We start from the raw sequence: 16,842 nt of genomic DNA, 5'->3' as shown, positions 1-16,842 counted from the left end.
GCAGGGGGAAAGCCACTCAGTGTGTATGCACTGAGCGGCATTCCCCCCCCCCCTGGTGATGACAGCAGTCATCGATGTCCATACACGCTGGGCCCAGTGTGTATGGACCTTATGACACTATATTGGGAATAGATAGCAAACACAGGCTCTGTACTTTATGCCTAGCCTATGATAATAAGAATACAATTATAAATAGAGAGCTCATGAGCTATGATCTGATAAAATACATGTGTACTCTTAATGGGTTGCACAGTACATCTCTGGATATAAAGAACTTATCAAAACATTTAATAGGCTGCATTATGAATAGAATTTGTGCGCTTCGTATACATATATATTATATTATGCTGCCATAGTGTATGGATTCAGTATTGAATCCCGGCGGTCGGGATCCCGGCGTTCACAATCCACGACGCCGGAATCCCGACAGCCGAAATGCTGACAAGGGGGGGACGTGGATCGCCCCCCCTTGCGGGCTCGCTGCGCTCGCCACGCAGCGGGCCCAGTGCCTCGCTACGCTCGGCACGCTAATTTATTCTCCCTCCAGGGGTGTCGTGGACACCCCAGGAGGGAGAATGTGGCGGCATTTCGGTGGTCGGGATTCCGGCGTCGGGATTCTGAACGCCGGGATCCCGACCGCCGGGATATTAACTGCATCCCATAGTGTATTTCCTGCCCTCCTCTAATCTCCTGTACCACTATATACAGTACCCGTGACAGGTGAAGTGAATAACATCGATTAAAATTGCACCCCTGTAAATGAGTGGGATATATTTAACATTTCTTAAAGTTGGTTTGCAGGAAAATAGGATAAGTACAAATAGTTTTCACTCTTATGCTGTATACACACGGTGCGATTCATGGCCAATTTTGACTATCCAGTTTTGACTATCTGATATTGGCTAACTGCATTTTAGATGTATTCTAGATGAGACTATACATTCTATAGATGAGATAATCAAGGTAGACCTGCCTGCACAGTCTATTTTTTCTATGCGATACTGACTAAACAGGGACGCTCATCGAATTAGCATTGAATGTGGCTGAACACTATGCAAATCTGACTAACTTTCTATTCAATTTTGAATATATAAGCAAAATAGATAGCCACAATCGCACCGTGTGTACACAGCATAAGGCGAGCTCAGGAAGGACAGAAACCTCCCCTGGAGCTGGAGATCATTGAGATTATCATATTTAAACTTTGAAGGGCAAAATATTTAGGTATGATGTATCGCTATAGCTAATCATTGCTATAGCGAAACACTGCGTCTATATTTTGTCTTCCAAGATGTAAATATGCCCTCCTGATTAGCACCCTACACCTAGGCCAGGGGTTCCCAATCTTTTTTGTATCACGGCACCCTAGAGTATCAGAATTTTTTTCATGGCACTCCTAGGCCCCAAAAAATTATAAATAGATTGGGTTTCTATGTGATTCTTAGGGTCAGTTATGTGGTAAAGGGCAGGATTTGCTTCTGTTTGTACACATTTTATGATTGACAGCTGCCAGCACTGGTTTTGCTCCTAAATAAGCATTAATAATTTGAGTTGGTCCTGGACCACCAACCCGAGCCGGCCCAGGGAGCCACGGCACACAGTTTGGGAACCACTGACCTAGGGGTAAATTTACTAAGATGGGAGTTCATTTGATGATGGGGTGCTGTCCATAGCAACCAATCAGATTCCATCTATTCACTTCTAGAAGGCGCTAAATAGATAAGAAGTACAATCTGATTGGTAGCTATGTGCAACATCGCATCTTTAATAGAACTCCCATCTGAGTAAATTTACCCCCTAGAGTAAACACTACACAAGTATTTGAGCTCTGTCTCATAAAACGGGAATACATTTTGGTATGAAGTCTCCTCACACTAGCAGTAAATAGAGGGCATTTACTAATTACTGCAGACACTGTTATTTGAAAGGGCAGGAGGAGCAGTATTCCTTTTTTACATGCATGTAAAAAAGGAATGTTGATAGAGGAGTGAGTAACCTCATTGTAAAATTGCACTACTAGGTGCATTCATGTTGTGCACTGTTCACTTCATTTGCTGATTTGAATAAGAAGGGTCTTTGAAAAGTAGAAAACAGAGCAGCAGGGCCTTCTTGCCTAGGCTATGATAAGAAGGCATATCCAGATACTACAGGACAATCTTCTGAGGTCTTGTGGAGACCATGCCTTGATGGGTGAGAGCTCTTTTGGTTACATGAAGGAGACCTACTCAATATTAGGCAGGTGGTTTTATACTATGCCTGATGGGTGCAAATATCTTATGTTGTATTATGGATAATGCTTTTTTTATTTTAATAATGGTGTTATACAGTGTGTGTCCCTAGATGCTGCATGCATTACATTGATAAGGGTCTATATCAAAATACAAGAAAGCATGTCTTATATATGATATATATTTTTAGTTGATTTTATCAACAAGATATTAAGGTTTACACTTGTTTCATTGTTTATTGGAGCTTCACAGAGTATAAATATGATTGTATTCTAATTTTTGTCTTGTATGATTCTTTCAGACATCACCCTACAGTGGCTTATCCAGCACTCTAAATCTCGGAGGAGTTGAGAAAACCAAGTCCCTGTCTACTACATTTAAATATCCTGGAGAATGTTTTGCTTCTAGGACTTAACATAATACCAAGGGAATAGAAAGGCGTCCAAATACTTGGAATTCTCTCTTTCTCACTCCTCATCTTCATGTGTATTACCTCTTCCTATCCATCTCCTTACTAGTTCTCTATTTTAATGGTATTTTTACACTATCTTCACCTTCCATTGTAAGATATTTTGTCACCTCTAGCTTCTTCTTCTTCTTCTTCTTCTTCTTCTTCTTCTTCTTCTTCTTCTTCTTCTTCTTCTTCTTCTTCAGCCATTTCTCTCTCGTTGCCCTTTTATTGTTGTTGGAGTGTGTATATATCTATATATGTGTAAATGTATATAATTTGATTGTTTTTATTTAAAGTGTAAGATTTTGGTTATCTGCTGGTTGACTGAGTCTCTACATGTCTTTATATAGAGCTCTTTATCAATATATATAAATATATATACAGTATATATGAAATATGTAGTAGTACACCAGATAGTGTACATACTATAGATAGAAATGTCAGGACTAATGTTACATCTGGCTCCACAACAGAAAGTTAATGGCTTTCAACTAATTCCAGAGCAATCTTAGGAACCTACTTCAAGAGACAGAATGTATAGGGAAGCATGGTCAATGTTTTCTTTGGCCTTTCATACAGTGCTTTTAATGAAGAAGTGTCAACCATTTTAATAAGATAAAAAGGTGTATTAAACCTTTCTATCATAATTTGTGTGAAGTTATTTTATAAGATGAAATGTATTAAACTACAAGACCGTTTGGTTGATTTTTCTCAGGAGGTTTACAGCCTGTTATGGAAACTGTATCTTACATAAATGAAGTCTATGTCTCCCGTTGCAGTACAAACAGGCTGCAGACTGACTGAGTGTTTTTACTGTTATGCTCATGTCTGAGATTGCAGGAAATGTTTGTTAACAACAATAATTGTGATATCATTAGCAGGGCTCTCGGTCACTGCTCTTACTACACCCTATTAATTATAAAGACCTTTTTGTTTCTTGAAGTCTGTTTTCTTGTGTATATTTTCTTTTTTGCCGTCTAATAAATTAATAACTTTGTCAACATTCAGATGTCTCATTTAGTGTAGTATTATAGCAACATATTTATTTATTATTTTCTTTATTTAGCACCACAAGGGTTCTACAGCACCTATACAATCAAATAAGTAAAACAAGGAAACAGTGACTTACAGTACAAGATAATGAAGTAGATGATTTATAAACATTGCTGCGTCAGTGGTCAATAAAGTAGTGCGGAGAATTACAGTAGTTCATAGCAGAATATTGGAAAATGTGCATAAAGCACATTCAGTTTGAAGTATTCCCTCCTGCGAGCCACTAATATTATAAAGCGGAAAGGGACGTTCCTTCCTTACTCGGGACGGTCCTCTTCTCCGCTATATGGGATAGTGTAATAGTTGTCCAAAAACGTCTAACACCTTCCCTTCACCGAAATTCTTTTTATAAGAAAAAAGGTACCATACATCCCTTATAGGGAATGGCGTCTCCTCTTCTCCGAAAATGTAAATCTCTTATAACACATCCAGGGTACCAGTACACTCCTTTCCTCCAGACAACTTCAGCGGGTCTCAGAGGTATATATGGAGACACAATGGAACCGCATATGGTGTAACACAGTTTTTATTTACAGAAACAACATATGGGTAAAAACAGGGTAGGGAGATATAGCACATACATGTAGTATAAAAAAAGGATCTGCCACATAGGAGTAAAAATCAGAGCAATTACCAGAGCCGGTGGAGAACTAGATGGACTAAGTTCTCATAAAGCGCTTATGGAAATAAGGTCCCGGAAACCATTCCCCAGAAAGCTCCAGATAGCGATCCCCGGCAAAAGCTCCTAGCTCCTGTGGATGTCTACAGTGGTCCAACGCGTTTCGACCGTCACTCACGGTCTTTTTCAAGGATAAATTATCCCATTGCAGACAAATATTTAAAGAACTAAGGTCCAATCAGATTTGGGCGTTGTATCAACGCCCAAATCTGATTGGACCTTAGTTCTTTAAATATTTGTCTGCAATGGGATAATTTATCCTTGAAAAAGACCGTGAGTGACGGTCGAAACGCGTTGGACCACTGTAGACATCCACAGGAGCTAGGAGCTTTTGCCGGGGATCGCTATCTGGAGCTTTCTGGGGAATGGTTTCCGGGACCTTATTTCCATAAGCGCTTTATGAGAACTTAGTCCATCTAGTTCTCCACCGGCTCTGGTAATTGCTCTGATTTTTACTCCTATGTGGCAGATCCTTTTTTTATACTACATGTATGTGCTATATCTCCCTACCCTGTTTTTACCCATATGTTGTTTCTGTAAATAAAAACTGTGTTACACCATATGCGGTTCCATTGTGTCTCCATATATACCTCTGAGACCCGCTGAAGTTGTCTGGAGGAAAGGAGTGTACTGGTACCCTGGATGTGTTATAAGAGATTTACATTTTCGGAGAAGAGGAGACGCCATTCCCTATAAGGGATGTATGGTACCTTTTTTCTTATAAAAAGAATTTCGGTGAAGGGAAGGTGTTAGACGTTTTTGGACAACTATTACACTATCCCATATAGCGGAGAAGAGGACCGTCCCGAGTAAGGAAGGAACGTCCCTTTCCGCTTTATAATATTAGTGGCTCGCAGGAGGGAATACTTCAAACTGAATGTGCTTTATGCACATTTTCCAATATTCTGTTATTTCCTGTGGTGAGGGGTCACCACTTGTCGTTTATTCCCACTTTGCTGACCATCAGCGCTGAGACTCTTTCTGTTTCACCACCTCCTTTTTGCATTTAGTAGTTCATAGCATAAGTGAAGGAAAAGTACACAAAGGAAGAGAGCCCTACTCATGAGAGATCACATTCTAAAGGGGAATAGACAGGCAGAAGGGTGAGCATGAGGCCGGGGGTTACAATGGGGGTCTATTTACTAAAGGTGCCCATACACAGAGCGATTAACGCCATACTTTTTGTACTAGATTTCATTGTATCCAGTACAAAAAGCATACAATGTGTTACAGCAGCGTGCTTTTTGTTCTAGATACGATGCAATCTAGACTTTCTGTGCTGTGTGTGAGAGCACGCATCACACCCAAAAAATGCATTGTGTATGGACACCTTAAGATGGGAGTTCTATTGACTGTGGGATGTTGCTATGGGCAACCAATCATTCTATCTTATCTTCTAGAAGGTACTAAATAAATAAGTACATACTGATTGATTGTTATGAGCAACTTCCTATCTTCAATAGAACTCCAATCTTAGTAAATAACCCCATTTTGAAGTTTTGTGGAGAGTATGATACGGAGCGGTAGAAAATTCCAAAGGTAGGTAGCAACACGGTATATTTTTAGATGCAGGAGAGGTGAAGTTCATTAGTTGAGCGGAAAAAAGCGGATGGGAACGTGAATGTAAATGAGAGAGCATTAGGTATATACTTTGTAAGGCAATGTAACAAGTTTGAATTGGATTCTGAGGGGGAAGGGGAGCCAGTGTACCCCTTTCATACCGCACAAATACCCCTGTTCTGACCGGGTTGTGGTTAAGTTGATCTGGGTCACTGTGCGGTGGGTAGTGGCTTGCTAAGGTCAGGAGAGGTTGGGAGAGACGTGAGCTGAGCAGGGAGGATAAGTATATGGTGTCAGTAGCCTCAATGTTATGCTTAATGATGGTCGCCTTGGAAGGCAGAGTTAGGGAAGGAGAAAGGATAAATAAGAAAATGCGATGGGGAAGGAAAATGAGGAATTGTAATCAGAAAAATCAAAATAATCAAAATGTAGAGAGAAGACCAGATCAAGTGAGGGCTCACTCACATAGGAGGGTGAGGAGATCCATTAGCAGAGGATTCTACTATAGTGAAGTAACCTAAAATTAAAGGAGAAATTGAGGGAGATAGAAAGCCAGGTTTTCAAATAATTTGTCGGTAAGACCAGTGGGATGATAAATGACAGCTGTTGAAGGTGAGCAGGTTGGAAGAGGCTTATATCATGAACCTTGAATGAAGAGTTAGAAAGGTTTTGGGGGTTTTGAGAATATCAGGACCCCAAAGGAAAGCGCTTCGGGTGAAATGCATGTTTCAGTATTGGCTAGAAGATTCAGGAAATTGGAGATGAAAAGGACAAATGGAGGCCAATTTGTAACAGACGGATATGGAATTCCAGAGAGCAAAGGAGAAAGGGACCACGTTTATGGGAGAGATGTGAATGTGATTATCAGGGTTGCTGTAGCATGGAATAGATATTTAATTTGGAGGATAGAGGTGAACACATAGTGATGGTGAGAGCTGCTGAGCTAGGAAGAGAAACTGGTAGTGGAGTGCAGGGAGGAACTGTAGAGTGAAGTGGACGAAGGTGAGGTGACGGCGAGGAGGGAGCTTGGCTTATGGTGGGGGTAGAAAGACCATGGTGCAAGAGAAGTGAATGACAATAGAGAAAAGGGAGTAGTAGGGAGATAAGCAGAGGAGTGGAAGGTGCACACATGAGAGGAAAGAGGGTTAGGAGGTGGAGGAGGCTAGGTGGAAGGGTTGAGGTTTAGAACAGGGGTAGAATATAGGATTAGGTAGACAGTGGTAGGGGAAAGATGGTCATGGTGTGGATGAGGCAAAAATTGGGAGAAAAACTGATAGGAGGCTGTATGAGATACATTTCTGTAAATGCACAAATGCATCTACATTGTTAGTATGTGTATGCACAAGGACAGTAGTTTATTACTAAGTGGAATCTTTAATATATTGGGGTTTCAGAAATGAAGTATTAAAGTAGACAATGTTAGAAGTAGGGAAGCCAATCCCGTGGCAGTTTTTCAATCCAGGGATTGAAAAATGCTCAATCCCGGGATAACCAGAATTGAGCCACCCTAATATCATGCAAAAATTGCATACCCATGTGATTTTTAGTCACATGGTGGTCTTACCTTGATGATCCTTTTGTGCTGCCTGAGATTGCTAGAGTTAATCCATAAGGCCGAGGGTATACCAGCTTGTCTGTCATATGTTGTCAGCCTTTGGCATAGGTGGCTGGAGAGGTGAGGCTGGTCTGGCAGCCGGAAAGTTGCAGTGACCAGAGAGGAGTGACGGGTGGCAGCTGTTGAGGTGTGGCGGGAGCGGTGTGGGCCAAGTTGTGCAGCTGGAGTGTTGTGGTTGTGCAGTCTGACCTCTGACTACACATAGGCCCTTATTCTTGTTCACTCGCAAAGGCAAATTCCTTCTCAAATGGACAAAACCATGTGCACTGCAGGTGGGGAAGATGTAACGTGCAATTAGATTTAGGTGAGTTATTTTATTTTTGTGCAGGGTAAATACTGACTGCTTTATATTTACACTGCAATATAGATCTCACTTTGAAGTAAAACACCACCCAATTCTAATTCTATCTGCACATGTTATATCTGCCCAACCTGCAGTGCATATGGTTTTGTCCCTTTGAGAAGGAATTTGCCTTTTCTAGTGAATTAGAATAAGGGCCATAATGCTGTGTAGAGCAGCACAGCTGGGGATGGGCGCGGCCGGACAGTGTCTGAGCACCTGCTTGACATTAGATTGCACATGCTCAGGCCAATACCGAAACCCAGGATTTAAATCCCATCGATTTTAGGGCCAAATCCCAGGATCCTGCCAATCCCGATACTGGGATTAGTCACCCTAGTTAGAAGGAAAGGTGCAAACACACGGTGAGATTTTGGCTACGTACAATTCTGACTATGCAAATTCCCTTCAACTCTCCAGAGCTCAGAAACCACTAATATTGATTATAAAACTGGGCATGATTTAGACCTGCTTGCTAGGCTGTGTGTTTTTGGAGCCTAGCGAGCAGCTTAACGCCTCTCCGGCGAGCGCACGCCTCCTTGTTATGTGTATAAAAGACACCCTCAAACAGTCAGACTGCACCTCTCCATGGCCAAGACCAGAGAGCTTGTCCATGAACAAAATGGTAGAGCTGCAGAAGGCTGGCATGAGCTACTCGACAATATGCAAGCAGCTTGGTGAGAAGAGAGCAACTGTTTGCGCAATTATAAAAAAATGGAAGAAAATTAAAGATCACTGACTATCTCCCTTGACCTGGGGCTCCATGCAAGATCTCACCTCGTGAGGTATCGCTGATCTTGAGAACAGTGAGGAATCAGCCCAGAACTACATGGGGGGTCCTGGTCAATGACCTCAAGAGAGCTGGGTCCACAGTCACAATGGTTACCATTAGTAACACTCTATGTCGTCATGGATTCAAATCCTGCAGAGCCCAAAAGGTCCCCCAGCTTAAGCCAGTACATGTCAAGGCCTGTTTAAAGTTTGCCAGTGACCATCTGCCTGATCCAGAGGATGATTGGGAGAAGGTCCTGTGGTCAGATGAGAGCAAAATAGAACTTTTTGGTATAAACTCCATTCTCCGTATTTGGAGAGAGAAGAATGATGAGTGGCATCACAAAAACACCATACCCACTGTGAAGCATGGCGGTGGAAACATCATGGGGCTGCTTTTCTGCAAAGGGGACAGGACGACTGATCTGTATTAAGGAGAGGATGAATGGGGCCATGTAACGTGAGATTTTGGCCAAATACCTCCTTCCCTCAGTAAGAGCATTGAAGATGGAACATGGCTGGGTCTTCCAGCATGACAATGACCCCAAACACATCACCCGGCAACTAAGGCGTGGCTCCGTAAAAAGCATTTCAAGGTCCTGGAGTGGCCTAGCCAGTGATTTTAACTTTTTGATAGTACAAATATCTATTTTCCACAAGAATATACAATTAAATTGCTTAAAAATCATTCAATGTGATTTCCTGTTTTCTTTTCCACATTCTGTCTCACAGTTGAAGTGTACCTAGGATGGAAATTACAGACCTCTCTCATTCTTTTAAGTGGGTCAACTTGCACAATCGGGGGCTATCCAAATACTTTGCGCCACTGTATATGTGATAGTTACTTACCATCAAATGATTTCTCCTAATGTGCCCGGCACCCGCAACAGCCGTGTGACCCAGGAGTCACTCTGCGGCTCTTTCTATCAACATGAATTAGGGACAGCCACCGATGCCCTGAACCTGTCCTTAACAGGCAGGGGTACGCCTGCATTTGCTGGGACCTGCCCAGCTGTTTTTGTGGGTACACTCATGAGACGCCAGAGGTCCATCCCGGAACGCCCCCTGCCTTTCAGTCACCAAGCAGTATAGGCTACCCTTCACATGGTCCATATGAAGAGGAATCCCTGCATGCGCTGTGTACCATGCACGTGCGTGGCCTATCGATGTTCGGATGGGCTGCGAATTTGAAGCTCTCCATACTGGTCTGAATCGGGCCCACTGTGTGGATTTCACTATGTAAAATTTTGGCTATAATAGAACACTAGATTGTACATACCAAATGTAAGACTAGGCAAGGAAATCAATGGTAATCAGACAGAACTTTCAGGAATATAAAGGCAAATATGACAAGGCGACAGATATGCAATCAGGTGTTATTGATAAATAAACAAGCACAGCACAAATAATCGTTAGCACCTTTGTAAGTTCCTGAAGTGTCCAAGCAGAGAGTTCAGTGTTGGAATGACCAGGTAATGCAGACAGGAAGTGCATGTTCAGGAGAGTATCGTTCAGAGGGTTTTCTGGGAAGATCGCGCTGTAGACTGGGTGCAAGTTGGTGGGCTGCGGCGTGTTGGAGGTATACTACAGGGTACCTCTTGGGGATAGAAGTGATCTAAATTGCACACCCTAAGATGTCACCCTGCGCTCGGTTACACTTGCTACTTATTGCTTGTGTGTTTATAATGCTGATTTTAATGCATAAATCACATACACTTTGTTAATTTGAAAAATAGAAATGCTTATTATTTATTTTAAAAATATATAAATAAAATCATCAATTGTATTTAAAATAAGTACAAGTAATAGTATGATAAAAATGAAACAGAATAAAATAAAGTATAAACGAAATTTCAAATAAAATGATAATGAATGATCAATATGAAAAGGATTCAACCTATTGCAGTACAAATGACAATCATAGGCGAATCTAGAATTATGGTAATGGTTGGTCCCAGATCCAGACATAACAGCAGGGGGACCTTTGTGCGGCGTAGCCGCGCTGCAAAAAGGGCGTGGCCTCATGGGAAGGAGGTGTGGCATCACAAAAAGGGGTGTAGCATTACACTTTAGACCATACACAGTAATGCCCATTACACATTTTAGCAAACTCCGTAATACCCATTACACATAAAGCCACACGCCGTAATGCCAATTACACATAAGGCCACACACCATAATGCCCATTACACATTGTGCCACACATCATGATGCCCATTACATACTATATAACAAACAGTAATGTCCATTACATATTTGCCACATAAGTGCTGCTTACCTACGTGCTCATTGCTAGGGGGTTCTTGCTTGATGGCACCATAGTACCCATTACACATGATGCCGCACACCATAGTACCCATTGCTGTGCCCGCGCTGTGTACCTAAGATCAGCGTCCCTCCTGTAGTGAGTGAGGAGAGCCCCGGCGCTATATTTGCAGCCGCTCTGAGGAGACAGAGTCCGCGCTGTGTCATTATGCCAGGGGACTTGAGGAGATGGGGCCCGCTGTAACATTCTGCTGGGGGAGCAGTCAATCACTGCCCGACGGTGTCTCCACATAGTGCCTGCAGCGCTATTTCATTGCCTGCCTAATAGAACCCTCCTGCTCCAGACTGCACGGCTGTGCAGACTTCAAGTCAGCAGAGAGACCTCTGCAGGAGCAGATAAGTATAATAACTGCACCAATACACCTGCACCAAGTTTGCGTGTGAGTGTGTACACCTACTCCCCCTACAGCCTATAACCCTAACCATACACACACACACACACACCGCAGCCTATAACCCTAACCATACACACACACACACACCGCAGCCTATAACCCTAACCATACACACACATCCCGCAGCCTATAACCCTAACCATACACACACACACACCGCAGCCTATAACCCTAACAATACACACACACCGCAGCCTATAACCGTAACCATACACACACACACCAAAGCCTATAACCCTAACCATACACACACACACTGCAGCCTATAACCCTAACCATACACACACACACACACCGCAGCCTATAACCCTAACCATACACACACACACACCGCAGCCTATAACCCTAACCATACACTCACACACCGCGGCCTATAACCCTAACCATACACACACACCGCAGCCTATAACCCTAACCATACACACACACACCGCAGCCTATAACCCTAACCATACACACACACACCGCAGCCTATAACCCTAACCATACACTCACACACCGCAGCCTATAACCCTAACCATACACACACACACCGCAGCCTATAACCCTAACCATACACACACACCGCAGCCTATAACCCTAACCATACACACACATCCCGCAGCCTATAACCCTAACCATACACACACACACACCGCAGCCTATAACCCTAACCATACACTCACACACCGCAGCCTATAACCCTAACCATACACACACACACCGCAGCCTATAACCCTAACCATACACTCACACACCGCAGCCTATAACCCTAACCATACACACACCCACACCGCAGCCTATAACCCTAAGCATACACACACACACCGCAGCCTATAACCCTAACCATACACACACACCGCAGCCTATAACCCTAACCATACACACACACACACACCGCAGCCTATAACCCTAACCATACACACACACCGCAGCCTATAACCCTAACCATACACTCACACACCACAGCCCATAACCCTAACCATACACTCACACACAGCAGCCTATAACCCTAACCATACACACACACACCGCAGCCTATAACCCTAACCATACACACACACCACAGCCTATAACCCTAACCATACACACACATCCCGCAGCCTATAACCCTAACCATACACACACACACACCGCAGCCTATAACCCTAACCATACACTCACACACCGCAGCCTATAACCCTAACCATACACACACACACACACCGCAGCCTATAACCCTAACCATACACTCACACACCGCAGCCTATAACCCTAACCATACACACACCCACACCGCAGCCTATAACCCTAAGCATACACACACACACCGCAGCCTATAACCCTAACCATACACACACACCGCAGCCTATAACCCTAACCATACACACACACACCGCAGCCTATAACCCTAACCATACACACACACACCGAAGCCTATAACCCTAACCATACACTCACACACCGCAGCCTATAACCCTAACCATACACTCACACACCACAGCCTATAACCCTAACTATACACACACACCGCAGCCTATAACCCTAACCATACACTCACACACCGCAGCCTATAACCCTAACCATACACACACACACACTAGGGTTTTAGGCTTCAAAAAGTGCGATAATGGGCGATTTTGAAAAGTGACTAAAACTCTAATCCCATTAAATGTCACCCCAGGTGTTTTATGAGAGTGAGAGTACACCAGGACTTTACTATGTGTTCCTTCTGGGTGTCTGATATTTTTTTATTACATTGCTCAGAAATCTGGAGGAGAAAATAAAGCACTTGAGTAATTTACAGAACACAGTTTGTGCATACTTGCCTTCTTTTGAAAACTAGTTTCAGGGAGATTATAGTTGGTAATATAATTTTGCAAGGTGCCCCATTGAGGGGGCGTTTCGTGCTCCACCCAAAGGGTGTGTCTAGTTCCAAATATGGAGAGATTGTGAAAAGAGATTGTGAACGTGGCAGCTAGAAGCGTGGGTGTGTACTGCTACATCTGATAGGAATCTTTTTAAATGACTTATATCCAATGTAGATGAGCCCCAAAGCAGTTAGTAAGATATACTACACTTGGTAAAGTGCTAGGAAATGGTGCTGATGATTCAATGTAAATGTATCTGTCTCTCATTATTTTTTCCCCCCAAAATGAAACCGTGTAATGTGGGCTAGGTGACATGAGGAAGATTGCTAGACTAATGAGGGAGAGAGGGAGATTGCTGCTATTTCAGGGAGTCTCCTGCAGAATGCAGGAGGGTAGGCAACTATGAGTTTGTGCTGTCAGTGATCTCTCATAGAAGCACAATATTGTGATTCCTGTCTCTTCTACCGAGGGCAAATAACTAAGGGCAGTGCTGTAATTTTGTGCCATCACATTACTTTTTTTCATGTCATAAGTGGAGGTTTGGGCCTAGACAACACCTCTACAATATCAATAACAATGCTCTATCATTTGTTTTCAGTCTGTGCTGCAGTGTTCCTTACAGCAGAATCTGCTGCAACCATGTCATCCCATTACCATACCTCCCAACTTTGCATGTGATGAAATAGGGACACTCGCGCGGCGAAGCCGCGCGAGCGCCCGAAAAGGGGGCGTGGCGTATGCAAATGAGGGCGCGGCTTATGCTAATTAGCCGCGACCTCATTTTCATACGAGAATAGACGCTGTGCGCATGCGCACAGCGTCTATTCCACTACATTGGGGGGTCTCCCAACTGCCACCCCCCCCGCAGCGGGACAATGCCTGCCGCGGGTGGGACGTCGGGACAGGACCCGAAAATCGGGACTGTCCCGACGGAATCGTGACAGTTGGGAGGTATGCATTACCACAATTGCAGTCATCAGTACCAAAACACTCATTACTCATTAGCAACACTCCGATCACTGGCTCCATTGGACAAAGGGCCTGTATCCTTAACTGCACAGAGATCATGAATATTGTTTGAGAGTAAAAAGGGCTACCAGTTTTGCTATGAAAGGCCACGCTGTCTAAAATATCATCATTCTTTTCCTACTCTTCCTCTGTCCTTTCCAAAAGGATTTCATTATTTTCCCTTTAATTATCTTGAAGCTCCAGCTTGTAGGCCTAACATTTCCTAATTCATCCGCATCACTATAGTTACACACCAATATCTGTGAACAGCCATTGACATAGTGGGGGAAATTTACCAATATGAAAAACCTAGTTTTTCGTATTGGTATTTCCCCTACGACTGCATACGACTGTTTTAGTCGTATGCAAAGTCATGTTCCGGAGGGGAAATTACAAAGCAGTCAGATACGACTGCTTTGTAACCGTCCGATGGTGTAACCATTCGTATTAGTGGCACATATATACGGCCGCTAATATTTGTCGCTGTCGTATTTGCGTGGGTGTTTTACACCAATAAGCAGCCGTATTATCAATACGGCTGCTTAGTACATCAGGAACCACCATTCTTTTGAATGGTGATTTCTGTCGTATTCTATCGATGGTGTGTAGACATTCGTATTTGTAAATACAAATACGAATGTTCCATCTTTAGGAATACGAATTGTTGTATTTTTGGGATTGTAAATCCCGAAAATACAAATTCGTAAAAAAAAGTTGTATTTCTCCCTACGAATACACCTTTTTTCTACGAATCCATTTTGGTAAATGTCCCCCAGTATGTTCCTGTAATATTTTTGTTCAGATTATGCTTCCTAAAACCTGCACTGGAATATATAGCAGTCTCATTACCTTGGATGTCAAATATGAAAAATATTTATTATTCTTTTTTTCACTTTATTTGATGGTAATATCTGCAGGTGGAGGAGGGTAGTGGAGTTGGATCATTGGCAGCAGGGGTTAAAATGAGGGGGAACGAGGTGGAACTGAGTTCCACCACCTCTAATGGTGAGGTAGAACATTTGGTACTCTTTACTTAGAAGGGCGCCCACGATTTTGATCGTGGGCATCGTTAGTAAAAAATCTCGGGCATCTCGGGCATTGAATGCACTAAAAAATCGGGTGCGATCAACCGACGAGATGCCCGAGATTTCCCATAGGGAACAATGTTAAATGTCTCAATTGACCCAATTTTCCTGTTCAATGCCTCAATTGACCCGATTTTTCCATAGGAAACAATGTTAAATGGGCCACAGAGGCCAAATAGGCACCCTGAAGTGTATAATGGCCACCCGAATTGTTAATGCCACCCCACGATCAACGTCAACCCGATGCGTGGCGAGCGGCGGCGGTACGCGTCCTACGACCTTTTCATACCCCCACTATCCACGTCGGCGTGGAGTTGAGAATAGAAAGTGTGGCGAGCGCAGCGAGCCACTGAGCCCGAAGCGTGGCGAGCGCAGCGAGCCCCGCGAGGGTACGCGGACAGCTGTGAAGCCCGCGAGGGGAGGAATCCCGCTGCGCTCGCCACGCTTCAGGCTCGGTGGCTCGCTGCGCTCGCCACACTTTCTATTCTCAACTCCACGCCGACGTGGATAGTGGGGGTATGAAAAGGTCGTAGGACGCGTACCGCCGCCGCTCGCCACGTTCCGGGTTGACGTTGATCGTGGGGTGGCGTTAACTATTCGGGTGGCCATTATTCACTTCAGGGTGCCTATTTGGCCTCTGTGGCCCATTTAACATTGTTTCCTATGGATAAATTGGGTCAATTGAGGCATTGAACAGGAAAATCGGGTCAATTGAGACATTTAACATTGTTCCCTATGGGAAATCTCGGGCATCTCGTCTGTCGCATCGCACCTGATTTTTTAGTGCATTCAATGCCCGAGATGGCCGAGATGGGCGCCCTTCTAAGTAAAGAGTACCGAACATTTTAACCTCCACATTAGCGCTGCACAGTAATTCTCACAGAAAAAGCATTCTAGTTTGCAGGGGGATAACAAAAACCCTACCACTGGCACTGTCTCTGCCTCATGGGGGTGGGGGGGGGTAAATAGGCGGCATAGAAAAATTGGTACTTGTTTAATTTCACGGCGGCAGCGTCTCAGTCCCAGCAGTGTCTGTGTCCCCTTGCGGGGCTCGCTTTGCTCGCCCACGCTGGATAGTGGGGTTATGAACCAATTCACATTGGCATGGACTTTATTTTAGAGAGTTTTCCGAGCGCCAAACCCGGAAGTAGCGGGCGGCCATGCTGCCGCCGTGAAACTAAACAAGTACCGAAAAATTAGTTCCCCCACCTCTGCATGACCACGTTAAGACCTGATTGGCAGTGACAGTTGGTTGTTTATCAGTCTCCATGTTATCACTTTTGAAGCTTAGTGCATCAGGCTCAGAATCTGATTGGTTACTATGGGCAACAGGGCTGCCATCAGAAATTGTGAGGCACGGGACTGCCAAAATAGGCAGCACCCCGTATTGTTACAAAAAAATTTTTTAGTCAGGCTCAAGCAACAAATATTAAGTGGCTACCTGCAAAAAAAAAAATTTGTGAGGATGAAATACTGTAAACAATGTTTGTTTTAAGGGGCTCG

General features: G+C 43.7%; 1 protein-coding gene across 1 annotated transcript in view; it reads left to right on the top strand.

Moving 5' to 3' along the window:
- Positions 1-3,686, top strand: part of ARL8A (ARF like GTPase 8A) — a 55,820-nt gene extending 52,134 nt beyond the window's left edge. Inside the window, exon 7 of the mRNA XM_083173088.1 lies at positions 2,530-3,686. Within this exon, the coding sequence (XP_083029214.1) occupies positions 2,530-2,579 (50 nt within the window). The 3' untranslated portion in view covers positions 2,580-3,686. The remainder of the gene's footprint in view (positions 1-2,529) is intronic.
- Positions 3,687-16,842: the final 13,156 nt, after the last annotated feature.

The sequence above is a fragment of the Crinia signifera genome, chromosome 2, assembly GCF_055691185.1.
Source record: "Crinia signifera chromosome 2, ASM5569118v1, whole genome shotgun sequence".
NCBI lineage: Eukaryota > Metazoa > Chordata > Amphibia > Anura > Myobatrachidae > Crinia > Crinia signifera.
This window is presented reverse-complemented; position numbering and strand designations above follow the sequence as displayed.